The sequence below is a fragment of the Rhinoderma darwinii genome, chromosome 12 (assembly GCF_050947455.1).
Source record: "Rhinoderma darwinii isolate aRhiDar2 chromosome 12, aRhiDar2.hap1, whole genome shotgun sequence".
Taxonomy (NCBI): domain Eukaryota; kingdom Metazoa; phylum Chordata; class Amphibia; order Anura; family Rhinodermatidae; genus Rhinoderma; species Rhinoderma darwinii.
Genome location: NC_134698.1, coordinates 73,598,110 through 73,626,094, shown reverse-complemented (window position 1 = coordinate 73,626,094; position 27,985 = coordinate 73,598,110). Strand labels below are relative to the sequence as shown.

Below are 27,985 nucleotides of genomic sequence, written 5' to 3'. Positions count from 1 at the left end.
TACAATCCAGCCACCCAAATGTCCATGTTTATGTGGGTAAATTAGGGAGCAAAGCGGTGAGTCTGAACAATTGTTCATTCGTTGCAAATCTCACCCGTAAGGCCCAGGGCTACACAAGAACTTCGGCTGTCTGCTCAGCGCCGGTCGCTCGCAACGCTCTTGACTTTTGCTCCTTGATGGAACTCAATAGTGAATGTTACGTGACAGTTGTAGTTGGATGCAGTGCGACAGATAGAGTTCTGCATGGAGTCACAGTGTGGGTTCCAGTAGAGACCACGTAAGACTTCGTTCACATCTGCGTCCGGGCTCTATTCAGACATTCCGTCAACATGGAGCCCTGACTGACGCAAACCATAAGTCTCCGTTTCCATCATCATTGGGTTCCGTCGTTTTGACAGAATGAATAGCGCAGTCGACTACACCATTGATTCCGTCAAAACGACGGAACCCTGGCACAACTGAGACAAATGGAAACCATTGGCACCGGATACGTCACCAATGGTGATGGAAACTTACGGTTGCCGTTTGTCTCAGTCAGGGCTCCGTTCCGACGGAAAGCTCAGTCGGAACGGAGCTCTCACGCAGATGTGGACGAAGCCTTACCCATTCCTTTCCACAGAGCAGTGCATGAAGAATACTTTGTGTTCTGTATTTAGTTCTATACCCACCTACAAACATTACAGGTCTATTCACACAATCAATACACCTCATTCTGCTCCGATGTATTAAAGTAGTCCAACCATCAGAGTTCAATTTAAAAAAAAAACTAAAAACCCTGCGGTTCTGTAAAAGCCACAGAAAGTTGATGTTCACTCAGTGACTATACAAAGTTCAGACAGGGCCGCAGATCCGATCGATAGTCAATGACCCGGCTCCGTCAGAGTTTGAACCGTTCTTCCACTTCAGAGGCAATCATCTCGGCTATAGCGAGCGATGAGGTCGCGGCAGGAGACGGAGCGTTCCTCACATGGAGAATGCGGCTTGCGGTATCTCCAGAACCTCCGTCAAAAACAAAATCGTCTACCAGGTTACCGTCGCTATCCAGGGCCTGAGCCCGGACTCCAGAGGGACCCCTAGGTGAGAAAGGGTTAGGAGTAAGATATGGAAAACCAAATTGGAACTTCTTGAATTTAACAGAAGTTAAACTGCGGCACCAGAAACCCATTTTCTAGTGATGTCTGCCACCATTATACTTTTGTAAATCACGCCAGGTCCTCATCGGCCCCCTGTGAACACTTTTTAATAATTTTCTACAGAGTGCCATCTAGTGTTACTTTGAGGAATAGCGACCTGGTCTTTCTATGGTGATGTTCACATATCACCCCCAAGAACAGAAGTTTTTAGGCAAAACACAAAACTGATGTGTGAGGAAAGAGACCCCCTCTATCACAAACGCCACTATTTTAGTCCCCTGGACTGTTTCCTAACTAGGATCTTACCTGAGAATGTCATTAATAGACAGCTCCGGGATGAACTTCTGCAATTCCTTCAGCTGTGCACGTAAAGACAAAGCTCGGTACATCTCACCCATGCCATAAACCAGGTTCTTCAAAACCAGTTTACGTAGGCCACTGAAACGTAAAAAATCATCAGAAAAAAACAAAAACATTATTTCAAAATCTATAATAATGCTAAAACGGCTATCCCTAAAAATCCTATCCATAGGAGAGGTGATAATTGTCCTATTTTTGGGACCTCCACCGATCACAAGGATCGCAGCGAGGAGGAGATTGAATGGAGCGGTGGTCAAACATACGTTGCTCCTGTCAAAGTCTATCGGAATGATGGAAACATCCGAGCACAGAACTCAACTGTTTCCATCAGTCCCATAGCCTTTGAACGGATGCACAACCAGCGCACCAATCAATCAATGTCCTCCTCACTGCGGAAGAAGCAGAGAGGAGGATTGGGGGGTTCTGGACCCCTGTTCTTGTGATCGGTGGAGGTCCCAGGGGTGGAGTCCCCACCGATTAGAGAGTTACCTATCCTATGGTGAGGTGCCATTGTCAATTCTGGGACTACCCCTTTAAATTTAGTCCGAGACCAATTCTTTTGAATTCCCACTAATTCATAGATGGGCACTAGTATTAAAAGCTATGTACACCTTTGAGGGAATTTTTATAAAACATTTTTTAACAGGTCAGTCAGTGTGTTTGGTGTAAACTTAGAATTCGTTTTTATTAAAAATGATGTTTACTTTTTTTCTAGATACAGAGCAGCTGTATCTTTCACTATGACCTGAATCCGTCAGTCCCGCGGACCTGAAGGGAGCAGGATTTAGCGAAAGATACAGATGGTCTCTATAGAGAATACAGAGATGCATATAGAATTACCCTGTAGTAGCCATGTCTGTACAGAGCATGCTCTGCTGTATTGCACGGTAAGTGATGTAGTGTTTACAGAGCATTCCGATGGAGCAAATTAAGATAGCCTGTACTTCAGAACATTGCATTATGGGACCCCCGCTAACATATTAGGGGTGTGTTGGAGTGTCGAAGTGGAGAAAAAAGTGGAGAAAAAAAAAGCGCTAGATATTACATGAGGTAATAGGAATATCGAGAGCATGGCATGTTGTGATGGGCACAGAGGGTGATACATTACACCGCTATAGTATACATATGATAGACAATAATCGCAACTCTACCTGTACGTAATGGCTTCCCCAAAATCTCTGGCGTTGAAATCACACAGTCTGTAGCCTTCTCTTTTAAAAGCCAACACGGCACTTGGGCCAAGCCAAACATTCCCGTCCATGCGTGGAGTGAAGTGGACTCCAAGAAATGGAAACCGTGGATCTGGAACCTACAGCCCAATATGGAGAGAACTGTAAATACCTTACACATTAATAGTCAGGCTCACATGATAATCTGGTTTCATATCTGTCAGCTTACACAATACGCTGTAATCTAGTTCTAAGAAATCAGCAAGATTCTCAATGCAGCTTTGGATGTGACTGGAGAATAAGACATCAAATGTCAACATTTACAAAGCTACTCAGGATTTTAGGTTGATCTTAATGGTAAATGGTTGTTTGAATGGTGAGTTTCCTACAGGACAGGACTGGAACTACACCTCTATCAATATGTATAGCATTCATGACCTGTATCTAATGGTGGAAAAAGTCTTCCAACCAGTGATGATAATGTTGAAGGAGATACCTACTGGGTAAATGTTCCCTTTAACTAGGTAGCACTTTTCAGGCTTCAGCACCAAGTAATCTCCCCGGAAAGGGACGATGCGAGGTTCTGAGCTACATCCACTGATCTGGGACAAGCGATCCGAGAAAAGACCGGCACAGGTCAGCACATACTTACAGCAAACTTCTTCCCCCTGTAATAAAGAGATATCATTAACAAGTAACATCTATATTACTTAAGAGGAATTATACAATAAGTTTTGCTGCAGTATTTTTTTTAGCAACCTGTATTTTAAAAACCACTGCTCTCCCACCCCCCACTGTACATTATTTTACATACACCAAGTACTACAGCTACAGTAGAGAATGAACGCCACGTTATTAGGCGCCCAGTAATGAGCCGCACCACGGCCAAGTGGCAACTCCAGATCCTAGATAACTGACAGCACTCAAGACCCCCCTCTACAGGCCAGAGAGGAGAACTGCTGCAAAAACACCGGCTGACTCCAGTGACCAATTAATACACAGTCACACTAGTTTATCTAAATAGGCGCAATGTAATTCTATATTTCCCTTGCCGCCAGGAGAAGCCGGAACCACAGCAGTCAGACAATTGTTCGGTAGGCATTATTTTTTTTTTAAAAGCGGGTTGTCTAGATTTTTTGCTTGCATGCGATCCTAGCTACAACCATCACGGACATCAGTAGAACGTGACGTTACCTTCGTGTTCCTGATAACGACTGGATATTCCAAACCTGGAGTAGAAGAAAATAAAAAAACTTTTCATACCAGGAATACTATATGTTATGCTTCAGAATACAATGAGAAAATGCAATTTAAAGGGAAACTCTAGTAAAACCTTCTTTACAACTTCTTTCTAAATGGAAGCTGGCGTGGTGATCAGCTGACTGCCGCCGGTCCAGCTTCTCTAACCCACGGAAGAGTAACCGATTAGCTAAAATATAGAGAGTCTCCCATTCGGGCGGACCCAGGCGGTCCATGCTTTACATGGGCCGCCCTTCTCCGTCCCAATCAATCGACCCCCTTCTATCACATCCATATGCCCTATTAGGGTATACGGAAAAGGGATGGCTTTATGCAACAACCTCTATAATGCACCCTCTTGGCTAGGCAATACCAAAATATGTTTGGACCATGGGTTAGCCACAGGTGCTGCAGTCATTCAGCTGAAAAGGTGGAAGTCCGACCTATTAAACAGTGGATCCCTCTCCTGACGCGTTCCACTCCATACAAGTCTATGAGCATTACCAAAATCTCATGCTATGGATAAGCGATCAATGTTGTTTGTGGGAAAATCTCTTTGATTTTGATCTGACTTTTAATTAAAAAATTTAGAATAATTCCATAGGCAAAACACAAGCAAAGTCGGACCGGATTCTCACCTTGTTCTGATCCTGCTGGGCTCTCATTCACCATATTTATATGGGACACCTCAAATTCTGTAAGGACGTTACCACCGGCATCATGGAAATCATCACCGTAGGACTGAGCGACCTGTCTGTAATTTACAATTCCTGTGTATGGAGAGTCCAGTGCCATTATACCCTGTAATGCAAAGAAAGGTACATAGGAAAGTCTTCCCGGTATTATATCAGTATTTCAGGAGAGCAAGTCCATGTTATACCAGAAAGCCAGCAGTACTAGAGAAGCCTCATTGTAGTGGCCATAAGTGGAGAGATGTCTCAATAATGTGCAGTTTATTTAAGTACAACATAAACTTATCTCTATATGACACAATAGGATAAAAAAAAAAAACGTGTGACATAAGGCGAACATTTGGTAACCCTTAGGGTATGTTCACACGAGGGCGTCCGTAACGGCTGAAATTACGGGGATGTTTCCGCCTGAAAACCTCCCCGTAATTTCAGCCGTAACGGCATGTGCAGGCGCTTGAACGCCGCGTCCATTACGGACGTAATTGGCGCTGCTATTCATTGGAGTCAATGAATAATGGCTCCAATTACGGCCAAAGAAGTGACAGGTCACTTCTTTGACGCGGGCGTCTATTTACGCGCCGTCATTTGACAGCGGCGCGTAAATTACGCCTCGTGTGAACAGACAAACGTCTGCCCATTGCTTTCAATGGGCAGATGTTTGTCAACGCTATTTTCGGACGTAATTCGGGGCAAAAACGCCCGAATTACGTCCGTAATTAGTGCGTGTGAACATAACCTTACACATATGATTTCTATTATTTGGACGAGCAGGATCAGACACAAAGTGTAGCACCCATTCCTTATGAAATAACAATGCTGGAGCATCTTTTCTAAGAAATCTGCATTGTGCCATTCCTCTGTTATTCCTCCTGGAAATGTGTTCATAATTTGACAACTGGGCGTTACCATTCCCCTTGTCAACAAGGTGTGTCCCTACACAGAGAGACACTTCTGGCACCGACTGGACAGTGTCCGAGTGTTTAGGGAGACACCTGTAATGGCAGGAAGGAGGTGAAGGGAACAAGTGAGCCCTAATCTACCCACCGCCCTGTCCCTGCCTACTTGCAACGACCCGCCCTAGGCGACGGGGTACAACTTGGCGGCGGTCCCTACGCTGTCTAAGTGCAAGGGAGTACAAACAGGGAACACGCAAGGGAAGGGGCAGTAGCCCACGGAACGCCGCGAGGAAACGGAGCGGTGAATGAGTCAGTCAGGATCAGGATGTAGTGGAGTATACAAACGCAGAGCACGGAGCAGGAAGCACTCCAGGGGCAGAGCGAAGCAGGATAAGCGGGAACTGAAGCAAGGCAGAAGCACGGCAGAAGCAGGCTGGAGCAAGGCAGCAGTGGGGCCAGGAATCCAAGAAGAATAACAAGCACTGAGGAAGAGAACACGGCAGGTATAAATGGACAGGGGGCGGAGCTAACTCCGACTGACCAGGCCGCGATAGGCTCTCCCACTCCTGAGCCTGCCACCCTGGTTGGTGGGAGCCGGTGTCAGTCTAAGAGGTCTGGCCTCAGGTGTCGACTGATTAATCCCGGGAGTATACACAGACGTAGTACCTGGCAGATCCTTTACAGTACTCCCCCTTTTATGAGGGGCCACTGGACCCTTACTAAGAGGACCCGGTTTAGTGGGGAAGAGAAGGTGGAACCTCCTGATCAATACCCCAGCGTGAACATCACGAGCAGGTACCCAAGTCCTCTCCTCCGGCCCGTATCCTCTCCAATGGACCAGGTACTGGAGGGAGCCCTGGATCATCCTACTGTCCATAATCTTGGCCACCTCGAATTCCACCCCCTCAGGGGTGAGAACGGGAACAGGAGGTTCCCTCGAGGGGGACCAGGACGGGGAGCAGCGTTTAAGGAGGGAGGCATGGAAGACGTCATGTATGCGAAAGGATGGGGGCAGCTCCAGACGGAAGGATACAGGGTTGAGGACTTCAATGATCTTATAAGGTCCAATAAATCGGGGAGCAAACTTCCTGGACGGGACCTTAAGGCGCAAGTTCCTGGACGACAACCAGACTAGATCCCAGACGACAAACCGGGGGTTAGCAGAACGTCTACTATCAGCCTGAATCTTTTGTACGCTCTGGGACGCCTCTAGGTTCTTCTGAACCTTGGCCCAGACTGTGCACAGTTCCCGATGAACGTCCTCTACCTCGGGATTATTGGAACAACCAGGAGAAACGGAGGAGAACCTTGGGTTAAACCCGAAATTACAGAAAAACGGGGAGACCCCTGACGAGTTACTGACCCGGTTATTCAGGGAAAATTCGGCGAGGGGAAGGAATGAGACCCAATCAAATTGACAGTCAGAGATGAAACACCTTAAATATTGTTCCAGGGATTGGTTAGTCCTTTCCGTTTGGCCATTAGTTTCGGGATGGAAGGCGGAGGAGAAAGACAGATCAATCTCCAACTTTTTACAAAAAGCTCTCCAAAATAAGGAAACAAATTGTACCCCTCTGTCAGAAACGATATTGACTGGGGCCCCATGGAGACGCAGAATGTGTTTCACAAACAAAGAAGCTAACGTCTTGGCGTTGGGTAGTTTCTTGAGAGGCACAAAGTGGCACATCTTACTGAAGCGGTCTACTACCACCCACACCACCGACTTGCCCTGAGATGGAGGCAAATCGGTGATAAAATCCATGGAGATATGGGTCCAAGGTCTCTGGGGAATGGGCAAGGAACGTAGTAAGCCCGCAGGTCGGGACCTAGGGGTCTTGGACCTAGCACAAACCTCACAAGCGGCGACGTAAGCCCGAACGTCTTTAGGCAACCCAGGCCACCAATAGTTTCTGGTAATGAGGTGTTTGGTACCCAAGATGCCAGGATGACCAGATAGTGCGGAGTCATGGTTTTCCCTGAGTACCCTTAGCCGGTATTGCAGGGGGACAAACAGTTTGTCCCCAGGGAGGTTCCCGGGAGCTGAACCTTGATCAGCCGCGATGTCAGAGGCTAAGTCAGAATCAGTAGCAGAAACGATTATACCGGGAGGCAAAATACAAGCAGGATCCTTGTCGGAAGGAGGATTGGCCATGAAACTACGTGACAGTGCATCAGTCTTAATATTTTTGGACCCAGCCCTATAGGTAACCAAGAAATTAAATCTGGTAAAGAATAGTGCCCAACGAGCTTGTCTAGGATTAAGCCTCCGGGCAGATTCTTGTGGTCAGTAAGGACCGTTACCTGGTGTCTGGCCCCCTCCAGGAAGTGCCGCCACTCTTCAAAAGCCCATTTAATGGCTAAAAGTTCGCGGTTGCCAATATCATAGTTACTCTCCGTGGGCGAAAACTTCCTAGAGAAGTAAGCACAGGGGCGGAGATGGGTGAGGGAGCTGGTACCCTGGAACAAGACGGCCCCCACTCCCACCTCGGATGCGTCAACCTCCACAATAAATGGGTCCCTTTGGTTGGGCTGAACCAGCACGGGGGCCGAGATAAAGCACTTCTTGAGGGTCTCAAAAGCCTGGACGGCCTCAGGGGGCCAATGGAGGACATCAGCACCCTTGCGAGTAAGGTCCGTAAGAGGCTTAGCGACGACCGAGAAGTTGGCAATAAATCTCCTGTAATAGTTAGCGAACCCCAAAAAACACTGTAGCGCCTTCAGGGAGGCAGGTTGGACCCATTCCGCCACAGCCTGAACCTTGGCAGGGTCCATGCGGAATTCATGAGGAGTGAGGATTTGACCTAAAAATGGTATCTCCTGTACCCCAAACACACATTTTTCGGTCTTCGCAAACAGATTATTTTCCCGAAGGACCTGGAGGACCTTCCTGACATGCTCCACGTGGGAGGACCAGTCCTTGGAAAACACCAGTATGTCATCAAGGTACACTACAAGAAAATTACCCAGGTAATCTCTCAGAATTTCATTAATAAAATTCTGGAAGACGGCAGGGGCATTACACAACCCAAAGGGCATGACCAGGTATTCGAAATGACCTTCGGGTGTGTTGAACGCAGTTTTCCACTCATCCCCCTCTTTGATGCGGATAAGGTTATACGCCCCCCGTAGATCGAACTTAGAAAACCATTGGGCCCCCTGAACCTGATTAAAAAGATCCGGAATCAAAGGAAGGGGATACTGGTTCCTTACGGTGACCTTATTCAGGTTCCGATAATCAATGCACGGCCTAAGACCACCATCCTTCTTCCCCACGAAGAAGAAGCCAGCACCTACAGGAGAAGTCGAGGGGCGAATGAAACCCTTGGCCAGGCATTCTTGGATATATTCCCTCATAGCTTTACGTTCAGGACATGAAAGATTAAATATCCTACCCTTAGGGAGCTTAGCCCCTGGCACCAAATCGATGGCGCAATCGTAATCTCTATGGGGGGGCAACACCTCGGAGGCCTCCTTAGAAAACACATCAGCGAAGTCCTGAACAAACTCAGGAAGCGTGTTTACCTCCTCCCGGGGAGAAATAGAGTTAACAGAAAGACATGACATCAGACATTCATTACCCCATTTGGTGAGATCCCCAGTATTCCAATCAAACGTGGGATTATGCAACTGCAACCAGGGAAGACCTAATACCAGATCGGACGATAATCCCTGCATCACCAGTACAGAGCACTGCTCCAAATGCATGGAGCCAACCAGGAGTTCAAAAACAGGAGTATGCTGAGTAAAATAACCATTAGTAAGAGGAGTAGAGTCGATACCCACTACCGGGACAGGATAAGGTAAATCAATAAAAGGCATTTTTAGAGACATAGCAAATTCCACAGACATGATATTAGCAGATGAGCCAGAATCCACGAAGGCACTTCCCGTGGCAGACCGGCCAGCAAACGAGACCTGAAAGGGAAGCAAAATTTTATTGCGTTTCATATTAACGGGAAATACCTGTGCGCCCAAGTGACCTCCCCGATGATCACTTAGGCGCGGAAGTTTTCCGGCTTCTTATTCTTGCGCCTGGGACAGGTGTTCAGTAGATGCTTGTCGTCCCCACAATAGAAGCAGAGACCATTCTTCCTGCGAAACTCTCTACGTTGTCGAGGGGACATGGAGGCCCCGAGTTGCATAGGTACCTCCGAGTCCTCCGTGGAAGAGCGAGGAGACGGGACCTCGGGGGGGAAATCGCAGGGAAGTCAGAGGGGAACACATTGAAACATTCAAGCTGACGTTCCCTGAGACGTCGGTCAAGTCGTACTGCTAGGGCCATAACCTGGTCTAGGGAGTCAGAAGAGGGGTAGCTAACCAGCAGATCCTTCAGGGCGTCAGATAATCCTAACCTAAACTGGCACCTTAGGGCCGGGTCGTTCCACCGAGAAGCTACGCACCACTTTCTAAAATCAGAACAGTATTCCTCAACAGGTCTCCTACCCTGACGTAAGGTCACCAGCTGACTCTCGGCTAAGGCAGTCCTGTCAGTCTCGTCGTAAATGAGTCCGAGGGCAGAGAAAAAACGATCAACGGAGGAAAGTTCAGGGGCGTCAGGAGCCAAGGAGAAGGCCCACTCTTGGGGCCCTTCCTGGAGTCGGGATATAATGATACCCACCCGCTGGTTCTCGGAACCTGAGGAGTGAGGTTTTAGGCGGAAATAAAGTCTGCAACTCTCCCGGAAGGAGAGAAAAGTCTTACGGTCCCCTGAGAACCGTGTCAGGTAACTTGAGGTCAGGTTCTAGAGGTGAGGTGAGGGGTACTACTATGGCAGCGTCAGACTGGTTGACCCTCTGAGCCAGGGCCTGGACCTGTAGGGAGAGGCCCTGCATCTGCTGGGTCAGGGTCTCAAGGGGGTCCATGATAGCGTCAGCGTAGGAGAAATGGTAGACTAGGTATGGGCTTGTTATTATGTAATGGCAGGAAGGAGGTGAAGGGAACAAGTGAGCCCTAATCTACCCACCGCCCTGTCCCTGCCTACTTGCAACGACCCGCCCTAGGCGACGGGGTACAACTTGGCGGCGGTCCCTACGCTGTCTAAGTGCAAGGGAGTACAAACAGGAAACACGCAAGGGAAGGGGCAGTAGCCCACGGAACGCCGCGAGGAAACGGAGCGGTGAATGAGTCAGTCAGGATCAGGATGTAGTGGAGTATACAAACGCAGAGCACGGAGCAGGAAGCACTCCAGGGGCAGAGCGAAGCAGGATAAGCGGGAACTGAAGCAAGGCAGAAGCACGGCAGAAGCAAGGCAACAGTGGGGCCAGGAATCCAAGAAGAATAACAAGCACTGAGGAAGAGAACACGGCAGGTATAAATGGACAGGGGGCGGAGCTAACTCCGACTGACCAGGCCGCGATAGGCTCTCCCACTCCTGAGCTTGCCACCCTGGTTGGTGGGAGCCGGTGTCAGTCTCAGTGGTCTGGCCTCAGGTATCCACTGATTAATCCCCGGAGTATCCACAGACGTAGTGCCTGGCAGATCCTTTACAACACCCCATTGAGAAGGGAAATGGTGACAGGAAGAATAAAAGAGGATGACAGCGCAGAGTTCTTCGAAAATATGTTAAAACACAAGTATTTACTAAAACAGACCTGTCAGGAAAACTGTCAGGTCTTTGATTAAAATTAAAGGGCTTCAAAAACAGCCTGTCACCTCTCCTGACGTGTTGATTTTAGGAAATACTTGTATTCCCCCATGAAATCACAATTCTGGAGCATCTCTTCTTAGAACTCTGCGTTGTGTTGGTTCTCTGTTATTCCTCCTAGAAATTTATGAAGAAATTGACAACTGGGTGTTACTATTTTCCTTGTCAATGGGGCGTGTCCCTACAGTCTCACTCTGCCAGCTCTAATTGGTCAGTGTCAGTCTGTGTAGGGACACCCCCCCAAATGGTAACACCCAGTTGTCAATTTATACATTTCTAGGAGGAATAACAGAGGAACAGCACAATGGAGAATTCTAAGAAAAGATGCTCCAGAATTGTTATTTTACAGTGGCTACAAGTATTTACTAAAAACGGACAAGTCGCCATGTCGGGAGAGGTGACAGATTCTCTATCAATTAAAACTAAAGCAATTTAACCATTTGATAGAAAATCACTGTAAGGCCAGTATCAGACGAAGGAGTGCAAACTCGGACGTGAAAAACTGCAGTTTTGCAGAGTTGCAGCCATGCGGGTCCCGTTTTCACGGATCACCATAGACTTGAGTCTATCGAGGGATCCGTGAAAACACAAGAAAATAGGACATGTTCTATTCTCAATGGACCCTTCACACGGTCCATTGAAACAACGGCAGTGTGAACGGCCCCATTGAAATAAATGCGTCCGTGTGACGACCATTGTTTTAAAAGCCGTCACACACACGTATACTACGGTCGTCTGATTTCGGCCTAAAGGTGTAATCACACGGTATGTTCTTTGCCGGACAGCCAAAAACCGCAAGTGTTTTTACCGCAGCTTTAATGCTAACTGCGGCAAATTAAGGTAAAAATGTACGTTTTTTTTTTTTGAAAGTGCAGCTTTAAGCCGTGCGGAAAAACAACACCATGTGAATACACCGCAATGTAAACCATATTTCTGGTGGAGATGTTTTATGGTTTGCCGAGTGCAGCCAGCAATATTACCAATGAAGATTAGATAGATAGATAGATAGATAGATAGATAGATAGATAGATAGATAGATAGATAGATAGATAGATAGATAGATAGATAGGATAGATTCCCCCACATACCTTGCAGTAGGGTTCCTTCTCCCGGATTTCTTTAGCATTGATGATTCGGAGCCCGGGCACGTTGTTCTGCAGCCCCCTCTCGTACAACGCTCGCAGTCTCGGTATCTCCTGGTGTTGTACAGCTACTATCAGCTGCAAATAAAACTCTGTCACTACAGACACACAGATCTAGTATAAGCCTCCATTGCCACGTCACTATATACCTTGCCACACTGCTTGTAAGGAATTCTTTTAAGGTCACAATATTCATAGAGAAGAGAAGCCCCCCGCACACACAGCCGGGCCTTCAGAGATCCTGGAGTGTAATATATTCCAGTGTGAATGACGCCGCTGTTATGTCCACTTTGATGGGAAGCTGTCGGATACAAGACACATAATCAGCAATGCATCACATTCAAATATTTCCTGGACTCAATCGGGCTTAAAGGGGTTGTCCAGGATTTGAAAAACATAGCTGCTTTCTTCCAAAACCAACACCACACCTGTCAACAGGTTGTGTGTGGTATTGCAGCTCCGCCCCATTCACTTCAATAGAGCTGAGCTGCAATACCAGACACAACCCATGGACCGGTGTGGCGCCGTTTCTGAAAGAAAGCAGTCACGTTATTCTAATTAAGTCTGGGCTAGAGATTTCTTGCTTTCGTCTATATTGGCAAGGCAAGGGACTATCTTTCTGGGTGCCACAAAGTGGTACCCAGAGCCAACGGCAACTTTTAGCCCCCCCCCCCTCAGACCACAACTAGGAGAATAGAATTTGATAACGATGCCATAGAGTCATAAGAGAAACGCTTCATTACTAAAGGGATTTTTTTTTAGGGAAATAAAATTGAAATTTGAAGACACAGGATATTTTCTTACCAATCTCATTCTCTTTTTCCAGAATGGCGAATCGGAGGTTTGGATGATTTAGGATGAGCTGCCGAGCAGAAGCCAGTCCCACGATTCCTGCCCCGACAACGACCACATCATAGGTGCTAAAATAACAAAAAAAACTAACGATATAAACAAGTTAGTTCACGATCACATCCTCCTTATGTCAAACTAAGGCTTCGTTCACATCCGCGTCAGGGCTCAATTCCGTCAGAACGGAGCCCTGACTGACACAAACGCAAACCACAGGTTTCAGTTTCCATCACCATTGATTTCAATGGTGACGGATCCGGTGCCAATGGTTTCCGTTTGACTCCGTTGTGCAATCAATACCGTAGTAGACTACGGTATTCATTCGTAAAAAATCTACGGAACCCTTGCACAACGGAGACAAACGGAAACCATTGGCACCGGATCCGTCACCATTGAAATCAACGGTGATGCAAACGGGAACTTGTTTCAGTCAGGGTCCCGTTCTGATGGGAGGCTCTGACGGAATGTCAGAACGGGACCCTGGCACAGATGTGAACGAAGCCCAAAAAGGTGTAGATACAGTGGCATAGGGACCCACTGTAGAAAATAAATGAAAAAAAACAAAACAGCTGCAATATATGATGAAAGATACAAAAAGTTGTCCAGTTTTATTAGGACTTTGTGCAAAGTTAAAACTAGTTAATAAATAATAATTAAGTGGAGTGGTTTTTTTTTTTGGTCAATGTCTAACTGCTTTTATTTAATTGCCCAAAAGGGTCAAAATCCAGCATTTCTTCATTACGTTTCTGCTGAAGTACATCAAAGGTCAAGTAGCGAAAGGAACGAACTTCAATGGAGACTGCAACGACCCTGTCATGTAATGCCTTTCTCTCCACTCTCACAGCTACCTTCAAAATTCTGCTGGTTGCCCTTGGAAACAGACAGCAGTTTAGCTCCACCGTGCTGTCACACATCATTTAAGCAAAAACTATGAAGAATTTACAATTCTATAGGAAGAGAGAAGAAAATATCAAGTAGCTCTGAACAAGATAACTAAAAAACAAACAATGTAGTCACATCTGCAGCCTGAATTTGCAAGTGACAGCAGGCGATGCAGCGTCCCACAAGGCGATCCAGCTGCCGTACATTGCCTGAAGACGCTCTTGCAGAGATGCAGCTAGTAGTTGGTTAAAGTGTCACTTTAAGTAAAAAGTTTGAATAGTAAGAATACTCGCCAACTCCCCGGAGACTCCTGGAAAAGGGGAGACCACCCGGAAGAGCAGGCAAGTGTCCTGGGTGCCTCACGTCCTGCCAAAACCCTCACCTCTATCCATTCCTGCCGTGCTCTTCACTCCGGAGGTCTGTTTAAAGGGGGTCTGGTCTAAAAAGTCTATATTAATTTAGAGGGTTCACTCTGGCCATGGTATTTGTTGAGAGGGTCTGGTATTTATTTGGTGAGTCTGGTATGGGCAGGGTATTTGTTTAGGGGTCTGGTATTTTTCTTCAGGGGTCTGGTATTTGTTTAGGGGGTCCGATATTTCTTCGGGGAGTCCGGTATAGGCACGGTATTGTCTGGTATGGGCAGGGTATTTGTTTAGGGGGTCCAGTATTTGTGTGGCGAGTCTGGTATGGACACGGTATTTGTTTAGGGAGTCCAGTATTTGTGTGGCGAGTCTGGTATGGACACGGTATTTGTTTAGGGAGTCCAGTATTTGTGTGGCGAGTCTGGTATGGACACGGTATTTGTTTAGGGGGTCCAGTATTTGTGTGTCGAGTCTGGTATGGACACGGTATTTGTTTAGGGGGTCCAGTATTTGTGTGTCGAGTCTGGTATGGACACGGTATTTGTTTAGGGAGTCCAGTATTTGTGTGGCGAGTCTGGTATGGACACGGTATTTGTTTAGGGGGTCCAGTATTTGTGTGTCGAGTCTGGTATGGACACGGTATTTGTTTAGGGGGTCTAGTATTTGTGTGGCGAGTCTGGTATGGACACGGTATTTGTTTAGGGGGTCCAGTATTTGTGTGGCGAGTCTGGTATGGACACGGTATTTGTTTAGGGGGTCTAGTAGGACCTCTGTATTTGTTTAGGGGGTCTGGTATGGGCAAGGTATTTGTTTAGGGGTCTGGTATTTTTCTTCAGGGGTCTGGTATGATCCTGGTATCTGTTTAGGGGGTCCGGTATTTCTTCGGGGAGTCCGGTATAGGCACGGTATTGTCTGGTAAGGGCAGGGTATTTGTTGAGAGGGTCTGGTATGGGCAGGGTATGCATTTCAGGGTGTGACGAAGGGGGACATATGCACTACTTGTGATTCAAATGCTATAGGTTTGGGTGTGTCCCATAAAAATGGGCAAAGCATATAATTTATTTAAAAAAACAAAAACACACACTTTACTTCTCGGGATCTCCCTGGTCACTTTTCAAAAGTTGGCACGTACGACGTTAGTGTTTTGACCAACGGAGCAGATTTCCATTGGTCGGAACCAGTCGTGGACCCAGATTATCGCTAACAATCGCAAAAATTACTTTCTGGATAATTCTCTTTATTGTTTACGTCTATGATGATCAGGTGGCCAGCGACCTCTGACGTGTATTGATCTGCGGCAGCAGCGACTAAGAAAGTAATAATAAATGCCAGTCTTGCCAGATGTTGGACTATAACCCTGAATCTGTCAGGATATGCTGGGACTAGTAGTTTCACAGCAACTGAAGTTATACAGAAAACACAGAATCCAGCGTTACCTGTGACAGCGGAACCCATGCGCATACAGCCTGGAGCTCCCCAACCCCGGCTGTAAGGCCCTGGCACAGAACAGCCCAGACATTCCCCCTCCGTGTCCCCGAACACTCCGGAGTTACTGCTCCCTGTGACAACCGGACATCTCGTCAGCCAATCACGAAGCATGTTTTCTCAAAACAATCACACAGGAACATCCCAGCCAATAAGAAAATGGTATCTTTAACCAATCACAGGATTCTAGAGATAAGCACTGGCTGTACGTTCTCTACCAATAGGAAAAGACCTGGGAAGTTCTCTGGCCAATAGAATGAAAACAGGAAGAATACTTAGTTAATAGGCGCGCTGGGATAGAGGTTACAGAGCAGTGGGCGTGGCGGTCGTAGAGTACGTGACAGATACTGCTGGAGGTGAGGTGGTCTTATAGCTGGGTATGCCGCTCTTGTCATTCATTACCTGTGGTAGATTCTGTACGCTGCATGTGATACTCTATGGTATAATCACGTGACACTGGAGACAACGTTTGCCCTTATTAACCAATCAGGTAGCTGCTTTTATTTTCTGAGAACGGCGAAAAATATGAGAGCTGGACTCTGATTGGTTGCTATGGACATTTTAACTTTTCCCTTGCAGTTTTTATAAATCCGGCATAATTGTGCAGTGATAGTGCAATTACTTCAGGGAGGTAACATGCAGCGCACAAAGCTTTTATCCTTCGGTTATGTTCACACAGTCAGGATATTGAATATAATGCGCAGCACAAATCCACAGCTGGAACTCTGATGTCTGATGCGGATCCACAGGCAGATTCCATTGTAATTCAGTGGAGCCAATCTGCGGTTTTTCAGGACCCTCTGCAGATCTGGAAGTCAGCGTCATGTTCGTTTCCCCCCTTTCTCTTGATGCTATTGTTATCTGATCACTAGATAAATGCACTTCTGAATAATGAGCGGTAATGTGCGTTACCTGCAGCAAAATTCCGATTGTTGCTTTTGTATTGTAACTTACACTTCAGAAACGAATCTGATTGGATGTTTTGCCATAGAAACCACTTTTCTTTACACAAATGACATTTCATTAGTGACAAGCTGCATTTCACAAGTTTCTGTTTGACTCTTTTTTTTTTTTTTTTTTTTTTTCCCCACTCATATTTTTGGCCATAAGATGGCGCTGTGATTTCATATACTGTATGTAACATGTAGCCGGGTCTTGTGTAAGGACAGACCTCTACTATAGAAAGGAATAACAAGGGACTCAATTTTGAAGGCGTTTTATGTAAATAAAGTTTGTTAATCATATAATGAACAACTTTCTATTCTCTATGTTTCAATTTTTCACAGTTTTTAGACCTCTGCTGCGGTTAGTGTACGCAAGCATTGCTGTGGGCTGTAGAATAGACACGGGTTTTCAGCTTCAGAATGAAAACTATAATATTTACATTCACTGACAACAAGCATATGGTGCACAATTGTGATATATATATATGTTGTAGAATTTTGATTATATAATGACTAAAGGGCTTATCCAAGATTTAACATTGATAGCCTATCAATTCCATCAATGTGTGATCAGTCAGTCGGGCAGATCTGCAGTACCGGACATAGCCACGCACACATGGAGGGTGCAATATCAATTACTGCAGTGAAGGAATTACCCAATAAGTGCCCCTAATCAGTGAGTTCTTGGGGGTCAGACCACACCCATCACACATTAAATGGACTACAACTAGGCCATTCACAACGCCTAGAGTGCTTTGACTGACAACATATGTTAGGAGTTGTAGTTTCATATGCTGGAGAACCACAGGTTGTTGTCTTCTGTACTGCATTAGGCTTCGTTCACATCTGCGTTGAGACTCCGTTCATGGGTTCCATCGGACCTTTCTGTCAAGGGGAAACCATGAACAGAATCCAAACTGAAACAAACCATTGATTCCAGTGGTGACAGATCCGGTGCAAATGGTTTGTTTGTCACCGTTGTGCAAGGGTTCCGTCGTTTCGAATCAATACCGTAGTCGACTGCGCTATTGAAAATGGAAACCATTAGCAAAGTATCAGTCACAGTTGAAATCAATGGTGATGCAAACGGAAACCTATGCTTTCCACTTGTTTCAGTTTGGATTCCGTTCATTGGGTCCCCTGATAGAAAAGTCCGATGGAACCAATAAACGGAGCCCCGACGCAAATGGGATTTTTACACCGGGCCGTTATCGGGCAGACCATTGTTCATAGAACGCTCATTGGCGGTAATTTCCCTGTGTAAACAGGACAGCGATCAGCAGGTGAACGCGCAAACGCTCGATCATCTGCCGGTCGTATCGTCTTAAAAAAGTAAAATATTATCGTTGTCGGCAGCGCATCCCCCTGACACGCTGCCAACACGATAATAATGGATGGAGACGAGCGACCGGATTAACGACCGCTCGTCCCCATCCATAGCTCCGTGTGACCGGAGCAAATGAGCGCCATTCAACGATGTCTCATTGATCTCCGCTCGCTGCCCCGGCCAAGATCGGTCAGCGTAAGAGGGGCTTTACTCATTTTGTTTTGATCTGTTTCAGGATAATCGCTATGATATTCAATCAGTTTGTGCGGCAATCTCTGTATGTTAAAAAGCAGCTTCCTTCTTCCGGGTGCAGACACTTTTGGGGGTGGCTGAATGCCGTATTTAACAGGTAACCATTAATCACCATTTTTATTTTTATTAAGCCAAAATATGCCCTAATATCACTTTTATGTCATTTAGGCCTCATGCCAGTAAATACTGCACGAACAGGCCTCGGACTGTCACAGGTTAAGTATAGGAGCACGGTCCGTAAATGTAAAAAAAAAAAAGGACATGTCTTATTTTTTGCGGGTCCTTTCTATGGCCTGGAGACACACTGGTAAATATACAGGAAGGCGTCCAAGGTCGATAGAAATGAAAGGATCAGTATTTTTATATGCAATTACGGTTGTGTGCATGAGGCCTTAATGTGCAAGGTAAATATAACCGGCCGTAGAATACTTATGTGACTGGGGTTGCCCTTTCAAGAGCCCCTGTCACCACATTATAAGTGCCCTATCTCCTACATAATGTGATGGCCCTGCACTAGATGTGTATCCGTTTTCCCCTGGGGCATTGATTTAAAGCTATTGTTCAGCTGAGGCTTCGTTTACATCTGCGCTGGGGCTCCGTTCATGGGTTCCGTGAGCAGAACCCTGACTGAAACAAACGGAAACCCTAGGTTTCTGTTTGCCTCACCATTGATTTTCGATGGTGACTGATCCAGTGCAAATGGTTTCCGTTTTGTCACCATTGTCTAAGGGTTCAGTCGTTTTGACGGACTGAATAGTGCAGTCGACTATGGTATTGATTCCGTCAAAACGATGGAACCCTTACATAACGGTGACCAACGGAAACTATTTGCACCAGATCCGTCACCATTGAAATCAATGGTGATGCAAACGGAAACCTATGGTTTTCATTTGGATTCTGTTCATGAGTTCCCCTGACGGAAAGCTCAGACGGAACCCATGAAAGGAACCCCGACTCGGATGTGAAGGAAGCCTTAAAGGGGTTTTACACTGGGCAATTATCGGGCAGATGAGCTTTCATAGAACGCGGATTGCTGATAATTGTCCTGTGTAAACATGGCTGCGATCAGCAGATGAATGAGCAAACACTCGATCATCTGGTCGTATCGTTTTAAAAAAAGTAAAATATTGTTGTCGGCAGCGCATCTCCCTATGTAAACAGGGAGACGCGCTGCCGACATGATAATAATGTATGGGGACTAGTGATCGGAGTAACGACTGCTCGTCCCCATCCATAGCTCCTTTGACAAGAGCAGACGAGCGCCGATCAACGAGCTGTCTCATTGATCGGCGCTCGCTGCACCGGCAAAAATCGGCCGGTGTAATAGGGTATTCTGAGATAATAGACGGTGGTCTTCAGTTCAGGATCCTCATGTCTTGGTCAGAGTGTAGAGCTTTACAAAAAAAGTCTCTCTTGCTCTGGAGGACCTGTCCTGTATTACACAGAATACACATTGATAAGAATGGGCACTGTGTAATGCTTAATTTCCCCTGTGGTGGCGCTGCAGGGAATTTGACCACTTACTGCCAGGTTTACCCACAGATTACCGCTGATTGCTGGGGGTCCCAGCAGGTAGACACTTTGTGATCAGCTTATTGTCACTGGGGCCTTCTAACAAGTAGGGTTTGTCTGAAGCGGAGAACCCCTTTAAAACTAGTCCTATAACAAAGTTGCAGACCTCTTATGATATTTCTAATGTAATCTAACGAGAAAGGAAATTGTTATAAGGTAGAATAACTAGGAGCATGTAACACCCCCTTACTAAAGGCCTTTGTTTGGTCCCGCTGGAGCATGGAGGCAGATGGCAGCTTGTCGTCCGTGTTATAAACCCAAGACGTAGATGAGTCGTGTGATAAACCCTCAGTCACTTGTCCCATCCCCGTCTTCCATACATGATATGAAACTCGCAGTGAGATACAATACGATTCCTGTGGCGGCGGCGGCTCAGGCATAGGTCACCTGCTATCTTTTATCTGGAGTCACTCAGCTCTGGAGACCGCTGTACCTGGTCTGTGTCTTCAGAGCAATAAGACACCGGGGGAGGGGGGCTCTTATCTGGAGCGCACAGGTAATCAAATCTGAGTCTTTATTCTGACTGTCTATAATTACTCGACTTAATCCGGGATACAGAGCAACAGCAGATCAACACCGTCACAGCTGAGAGCGCGCGTGGTAATTAGAAATATAGAAGATTAAAACCAATTTGATATCCATGGGTGTGTGTAGCATCTCATTGCAGTCCTCAGTAGCCTAAAAAAAGCCGCACACCTTATAGGTGATATTACACCACCCGACGAGACAGCTCGTTGATCGGCGCTCCTTTCACGTGGAGCTAGTATGGGAAGGAGCGCGCGTTACTCTGATCGCTCGTCTCTATACAGTTATATCATGTCGGCAGCGCGTCTCCCTGTTTACACAGCGGGCTGTGCTACCGACAATCGTTTCGGCATTTAAAACAATCAGCCGATGAACAAGCGTTTGCTCGTTTGTCGGCTGATCGTTGCCCTGTTTATACAGGACAATTATCGGGCCAACGCTTGTTCGCCGGCTGATCGTATCGTTTATGCAGCATTAAATATTATGGTGGTTGATGCGCTGCCGACACGTTGGAAATGTATGAGAACAAACGATCGTAGTAACGATGATCGCTCATCCCCCTGCATTACTCCATGTGAAACGAGTGCCGATCAACCAGCCGTCTCGTTGATCGGCGCTCGTTTACACGGCCTATGTCCGGCCGTGTAAAGAGGATCCTTAGATACGGTATCTGTCAGCGCTATTCCTCCCGACCGCCGCATACACATGCACGCCTGGCTAGGCTGTGCATGCACGTCCACTCATTTGGGAGAGGGGAATGAGCTGCTGCCAGACACTTCTGGCAGCAGATGATCTCCAGTGAGAACAAAGGATCGGGCATGTTGATATCCCACATGCCCAATCCTTCTTTCCACCGACATCTGTCAGGGGGCAGAATCTGGTCACCCCCATACACATTTAGGCCATGTTCACACAGGGCGGATGTGCTGCGTAATAGTACACAGCGTATCCACCCTGGACCCCGCAGGGAATTCCAGCCCAAAAAAACGCCGCAAATTGCGGTGCAGTTTTTCAGGCGGTATGTCTGAGCAAAAAACCGCAGGTTAAAAAAAAACATATACTTACCCTGTTATCTGTAGTCCTGGTGATGCGTCCCTCTTTACAGTCTGGTCTCCCAGGATGACGTTTCATCCCATGTGACTGCTGCAGCCTAAGATTGGCTGCAGCAGTCACATGGGATGAAAAGTCATCTGAAGAGGCCGGGCTGGACTAGAACATGCAGAGAGCGGCAAGAATGTCACAAAAGTCAACTTTTTGGGTTGTTTGCAACATTTCTGCTCCCCGAAAGGTTGTTAAATTTCCCCCAAAGTTTATTAGAAAGTTCCATTACTTTTTATTTCTACAGTAAAAAAAAATTTTTTTGTATGAAGCTGGAAACCCATTTTATACTCCTGCTGGCACGTGGCTTTTTGGATTATTTGCCAGTGATGGGGTCTATTTCATCAGGTTTTCAGTATTTTGTCCACCTGTGGCTGAAAGATTCTGGTGGTCAAGTTAAATCCTGAAGCCGTTTCAGTGGTCACGCTTTTATTCCCCCTACAGGGTTGATTATGAGCGTATAAAGGAAGTCGGACCTGACCGCGCTGCATCAGAATGGCTTTTGCGCTGTGGGGCTAAAGTTCGCTATAAGGGATTCGATAAGTGGCAGCAGGATTATAATGGACTCCCAACCGGGCCCCTGGGAAAGTACAAGATTCAGGGTATAGATGCCACCGAGTCCTGCATCATGTACAGAGGGTTTGACTACTTGGGTAAGACGTGTTTTATTATTCTTTCAAATTACCAATTCTATATTTTTTTATTTTTTTGCTTTTATGCAATGCAAGATTGGTGTTTGGAAAATCGATGATGTCCTGATATTTGGCATACATGGCCGTGCAAAGAAATATATGTTGAAACTGATCCAATGGTGGCTAGCACTATTATAGTCCATAAGATTGGCCAAATACATGCATCAAGACACTCCACTAACCCTCCATGCCCCTCAGAGCAGCAAAACAGTTAAAATGCCCACCCTGCAGCAGTAACATCAACCCATTGGCAGCCATTTTGTTAGTAATGGAGAATTTTATTTGTCACCGGGTCACACAAGTACTTCTCTCCTTCCCCCTTCCCTGTCCATATGTTGTGTGTTATGTTCTACTAGTCATAGTTAGGACGGATTCACACGAGCGCTGCGCATCTCGGACGTGGAAAAACAGCAGTTTATCACGTCCGAGGTGCATCCGTGCTCTGCGGGACGCGATGTCATCCCCCATAGATTAGAGTTTATGGAGGGATGCGTGACCCTTCACACGGGCCGTTGTTTCAACGGCCGACACACGGACGTTTATCACGTTCGTGTGAATAAGGCCTTAAAGAGGCTCTGTCACCACATTATAAGTGTCCTATCTCCTACATAAGGAGATCAGCGCTGTAATGTAGGTGACAGCAGTGCTTTTTATTTTTTTAAAAACTATCTATTTTTAGCACTTTATTAGCGATTCTAGATTTATGCTAATGAGTTGCTTAATGCCCAATTGGGCGTATTTTTACTTTAGACCAAGTGGGTGTTGTACAGGGGAGTGTATGATGCTGACCAATCAGTGACCAATCAGCGTCATGCACTCCTCTCCATTCATTGACTGCGCGCATAGGGATCCTGCTAGATCCTGATGTGCTGTCTTAGGGCAGATTCAGACGAACGTTGCGTTTTTGCGCGCGCAAAAACCATTTGACAGCTGCGTGTGTCATCCGTGTATGATGCGCAGCTGCGTGATTTTCGCGCAGCCGCCATCATAGAGATGAGGCTAGTCGACGCCCGTCACTGTCCAAGGTGCTGAAAGAGCTAACTGATCGGCAGTAACTCTTTCAGCACCCTCGACAGTGAATGCCGAACACAATATCGAGAAACCTGTTAAAAAAAAAAAAGAAAAAGTTCGTACTTACCGAGAACTTCCCTCCCGGCCGTTGCCTTGGTGACGCGCCTCTCGACATCGGGCCCCACCTCACTGGATGACGCGGCAGTCCATGTGACCGCTGCAGCCTGTGCTTGGCCTGTGATTGGCTGGAGCTGTCACTTGGACTGAATTGTCATCCCGGGAGGTCAGACTGGAGGAAGAAGCCGGGAGTTATCGGTAAGTCAGAACTTCGTTTTTTTTTACAGGTTCATGTTTATTGGGATCGGTAGTCACTGTCCATGGTGCTGAAACAGTTTAACTCTTTCAGCACCCTGGACAGTGACTATCTCCTGACGTCGCGTACCGGAATTTTTTTTGCCGGGTTCGGCCGAACCCGGTGAAGTTCGGTTCGGTTGTCCGGGTTCGCTCATCTCAAAGACACTCCGTTTGGATGTTTGGAAACAGAAAAGCACGTGGTGCTTTTCTGTTTACATTCATCCTTTTGACAGCTGGTGCGCTGTTTCAGTCGGTTCGCACGGAAGTGCTTCCGTGCAACCTGCGTGGTTTTCACGCACCCATTGACTTCAATGGGTGCGTGATGCGCGAAATACGCGGAGATATTGAACATGTCGCGCTTTTTGCGCAGCTGACAAACGCTGCGCAAAAAGCACGGACTGTCTGTACTGCCCCATAGACTTGTATTGGTCTGTGCGTGGCGCGTGAAAACCACGCGGCCCGCACGGACCGAATACACGTTCGTGTGAATCCCCCCTTATACTAACACATTAACAATACTGAAGTGTTTAGACCGTGAATAGACATTCCACGGGATGTCTATTCACAATCCCTGCACTTCGTTACTCTGTGGTAGTTACAGCAGAGGAAGCGTAGTCTCGCGAGATTACGTGGTAGATGACAGGTTACAAAGAGATTACGCTTCCTCTGCTGTAACTACCATAGAAACAGTAACGAAGTGCAGAGATTGTGAATAGACATCCCGTGGAATGTCTATTCACTGTCTAAACACTTCAGTATAGTTAAAGAGACTGTCACCAGATTATAAGTGCCCGGTCTCCTACATAATGTGATCGGCGCTGTAATGTAGAGAACAGCAGTGGTTTTTATTTTGAAAAACTATCATTTTTGAGCAAGATATGAGCAATTTTAGATTTAGTTTCTTAATGCCCAACTGGGCGTGTTTTTACTTTTGACCAAGTGGGTGTTGTAAAGAAGTGTATGAGGCTGACCAATCAGTGACCAATCAGCGTCATACACTTCTCATTGTTCCAGCCCAGCATGATCCACAGCACAGTGAGATTGTGCAGTGAAAGAAGCTGGGCTGGAACAATGAGAAGTGTATGACACTGATTGGTCACTGATTGGTCAGCCTCATACACTTCTTTACAACACCCACTTGGTCAAAAGTAAAAACACGCCCAGTTGGGCATTAAGAAACTAAATCTAAAATTGCTCATATCTTGCTAAAAAATGATCGTTTTTCAAAATAAAAACCACTGCTGTTATCTACATTCCAGCGCCGATCAGATTATGTAGGAGACCGGGCACTTATAATCTGGTGACAGAGACTCTTTAATGTGTTAGTATAAGTATTAGGCAACTCATTAGCATAAATCTAAAATCGCTAATAAAGTGGTAAAAATAGATAGTAATTCTTTTTATTTAAAAAAAAAAAAACGGTCACCTACATTATAGCGCCGATCTCCTTATGTAGGAGACAGGGCACTTATAATGTGGTGACAGAGCCTCTTTAAAGAGGCTCTGTCACCAGATATTGCAACCCCTATCTCCTATTGCAGCAGATCGGCGCTGCAATGTAGATTACAGTAACGTTTTTATTTTTTGTTTTTTTTTAAACTAGAACTTTTTGCCAAGTTATGACAATTTTATATTTATGCAAATGAGGCTTTCTAAAGTACAACTGGGCGTGTATTGTGTATGTACATCTGGGTGTTTTTACTTCTTTTACTAGCTGGGCGTTGTGAATGGGAGTGTATGATGCAGACGAATCCGCATCATCCACTTCTCTTCGTTACCACCCAGCTTCTGGCAGTTCAGACACACAGCGTGTCCTCGCTCATCCGACGCGATGAAGTTCCTGTGGGAGGAAGTGAGTGACGTCACAGCGTGATCTCTCGAACACGCTGTGTCTGCACTGCCAGAAGCTGGGTGGTAATGAAGAGAAGTGGATGATGCTGATTCGTCAGCATCATACGCTTCTAGTCACAACGCCCAGCTAGTAAAAGTAAAAACGCCCAGATGTTACACACACAATACACGCCCAGTTGTACATAAATTTAAACACGCCCAGTTGTACTTTAGAAAGCCTCATTTGCATAAATAAAAAAATGGTCATTTTAAAAAAAAACAAAAAACGTTACTCTTATCTCCATTGCAGCGCCGATCTGCTGCAATACGAGATAGGGGTTGCAAAATCTGGTGACAGAGCCTCTTTAAGTAGCGCAGTCGATTTTAGTCTGAGAATGTCAGACATATCCCGGGAAGTTTGGTGTCAGAACCTGTTTATTGTTCCTTTTAGACGGTCTGGAGCATCTTGAGGAGATAAAACTCTGTAAGTGTATATACATAGAAGACGCCTGTCTGGAGAGAATAAGTAAGATCGCGAACCTACAGCAGACCCTGCAAAGACTGGAGGTCATCACCTGCGGCAATGTCAGCGACAAAGGTGTCATTTCACTTAACTCCTTGAGGTAAGTCGCCAGAATGGAGCTATTCATATCTCTAAAACCATTGAGCCATCATTTACTACCAAGTAGTTACAAATTTTATTTTGGTTATATCTCATCTGGGAAAGGTGGGTGAAAGCGAACATGGCCACCGTTACAGCTTCCATATTGAGTCGTCATGCAGCTTTCCCAGACTCCTGAATAACAGATACGATAAACCGTATATACCCCTACATAACTAGACGGGTGAATGGCGAGTTACAACCCCTATGGGAGCTGCATTTTGGCCATAAGTTATAGAGAATAAAACTAGACCAGACAGGCTGAAACTGCTCATGGCTGGCGTACGTTACACCAATAGTTTGTGCCCCCCAAAAATGTTGCATGCCATTAACACATTACCTACTCACTCCCCTTTTTCTTTATTTTTTTTAAAATCTGTCAAAGAAGGTGCAATAAAGTTTCTAAAACACATAATAAATTTGGCGTTCTGTCATGTGACACTTTTTTGGCGCATTGTGCCAGAATTCTGTGGCCCCATTGTAGTAGCTGGCATGTCTTCTTATAGCCTCCAGGGGGCAGTGATGCTATTACAGCTAATCCATTGGAGATATGCTTTTAGTATATTCCACTGTTTTGCTGAAGAAAATAGATTTTAATGTTTTTTTTCTTTACAAAAGATGCAAAATAACGAAGCATCGATAAAAGAAAAGTGCAGTCGTTCTACTAACCTCATCTATGTGATTTTCAGGAATTTGCAGTATTTATTTTTGAGCGATCTGCCAGCGATCAAGAAAAGAGAAGTCACTGTCGAGCTCCTTCAGAAATCCAACCCTTCGCTGCACATCGAATTAGATCTGGATTAAGAGCATCTTGCACTTGTTTTTATCATTGCAACTGAATTTAAGATTTGTGCTGAGAACGTTGCTGTTCAAGGATTACACGGCGACTGACATTTTTGCTTATCTGAAAAATGCTCTCGGGGAGAGGGAGTTGCACTGTATAATTTGTTATCATGAAGGGCCACATTATAGTGGATCGGTCATAACGCCTCTCGATATATTTTATTTACATTTATATACAGGTCAAATTATAGTTGTTTTTTTTTAGAGCCTTGTTCACCTCATTGCACACTCCTGGGCAGGAAGCCATGTAAATTGCCTGTGATTGAGCATCCCTATAATCTGGGAATAAGCTGAGCATACATTATGGGCATGCTTGCCATCCATTCTGTGTCGTTGCCTGCCTAGGACCGAGCACTATGCTGATGAGGGATTTCTCCTCACCAAGTCAATAAAGGTCCTTTTACATCATGCAATTTTGGCCGTAACAACGAGCGCCGATCAAGGAGACCGCTCGTTTGCGTCTTTCACAAGGCGGTATGATCAGTAATGTATGGGGACGAGCGATCATTACTACGATCGCTCGTCTCCATGCATCACAATCATGTGCTGCCGACTACTATAATAATTTCTGCTGCAGAAAGTATACGATTGACCGATGAATGAGCGATCGTTGCCCTGTTTACACATTGCCATCACACTATGTATTATATACGTACCACACACACCAATATATATATTGGTCATACAGGGTACGGTCAGTACAGAATACTATGCTCAAGATGCTAAGCTTGTCATGATGAGATTAAAAAAAAAAACTTACCATAAAAATAGTGTGTGCAGATTTTTTTCTTCTATGGTAAACTCCTGTGGGCAGGACCAGCATGATGCAGCGCTAACATATTCTGGACTTAGATATTGTTAATTCTCCTGGGTCACGACTATGGCTTCGTTCACATCTGCGCTAGGGTCTCGTTTAGTCTGAGCTTTCCGTCCTACTGTATGCAGGTCATTTCCAGATCTGTAAAGTTTCCAACCTTTCTTTCCTTGCCACTGTTACTTAGTTTCTTTAAACTTTGGGCTGGT

General features: G+C 45.9%; 2 protein-coding genes across 7 annotated transcripts; one reads left to right on the top strand and one right to left on the bottom strand.

Moving 5' to 3' along the window:
- Positions 1-11: 11 nt before the first annotated feature.
- On the bottom strand, positions 12-16,113 carry L2HGDH (L-2-hydroxyglutarate dehydrogenase). Of its 2 annotated transcripts, XM_075844034.1 has the most exons (10): positions 15,805-16,113; positions 13,080-13,195; positions 12,425-12,576; positions 12,222-12,353; positions 4,540-4,702; positions 3,857-3,891; positions 3,163-3,330; positions 2,645-2,802; positions 1,440-1,571; positions 12-1,073 (listed from the first exon to the last, which is right to left on the bottom strand). In XM_075844034.1, the coding sequence occupies exons 1-10, from the start codon at positions 15,885-15,887 to the stop codon at positions 878-880; spliced, it is 1,335 nt and encodes a 444-aa protein (XP_075700149.1). In that variant the 5' UTR covers positions 15,888-16,113; the 3' UTR covers positions 12-877. The 2 variants fall into 2 exon arrangements, with proteins under 2 accessions (XP_075700149.1, XP_075700150.1); XM_075844035.1 differs by lacking the exons at positions 12,222-12,353; positions 12,425-12,576; positions 13,080-13,195; positions 15,805-16,113 and adding an exon at positions 9,453-9,889.
- On the top strand, positions 14,374-27,730 carry DMAC2L (distal membrane arm assembly component 2 like). 5 transcript variants are annotated; one of them, XM_075844040.1, is made up of 5 exons: positions 14,374-14,423; positions 18,360-18,473; positions 22,016-22,224; positions 25,910-26,081; positions 26,809-27,730. In XM_075844040.1, the coding sequence occupies exons 2-5, from the start codon at positions 18,370-18,372 to the stop codon at positions 26,921-26,923; spliced, it is 600 nt and encodes a 199-aa protein (XP_075700155.1). In that variant the 5' UTR covers positions 14,374-14,423; positions 18,360-18,369; the 3' UTR covers positions 26,924-27,730. The 5 variants fall into 5 exon arrangements, with proteins under 5 accessions (XP_075700155.1, XP_075700151.1, XP_075700153.1 ...); XM_075844036.1 differs by lacking the exon at positions 14,374-14,423 and adding an exon at positions 16,127-16,209; XM_075844038.1 differs by lacking the exon at positions 14,374-14,423 and adding an exon at positions 16,150-16,230.
- The last annotated feature ends 255 nt before the right edge of the window (positions 27,731-27,985 follow it).

Bases quoted from the DNA above. Each gene is read 5' to 3' on its own strand.
- L2HGDH (XM_075844034.1), bottom strand. From the start codon at position 15,887: ATGTCTGGGCTGTTCTGTGCCAGGGCCTTACAGCCGGGGTTGGGGAGC. The intron at 4,703-12,221 runs GTATGTGGGGGA...TTTGCATTACAG, and splicing joins AGAAGGAACCCTACTGCAAG to GGTATAATGGCACTGGACTC. The intron at 1,074-1,439 runs GTAAGATCCTAG...TTTCTCACCTAG, and splicing joins TCTATTAATGACATTCTCAG to GGGTCCCTCTGGAGTCCGGG.
- DMAC2L (XM_075844040.1), top strand. From the start codon at position 18,370: ATGATATTCAATCAGTTTGTGCGGCAATCTCTGTATGTTAAAAAGCAG. The intron at 18,474-22,015 runs GTAACCATTAAT...TTCCCCCTACAG, and splicing joins CTGAATGCCGTATTTAACAG to GGTTGATTATGAGCGTATAA. The intron at 22,225-25,909 runs GTAAGACGTGTT...TGTTCCTTTTAG, and splicing joins CAGAGGGTTTGACTACTTGG to ACGGTCTGGAGCATCTTGAG.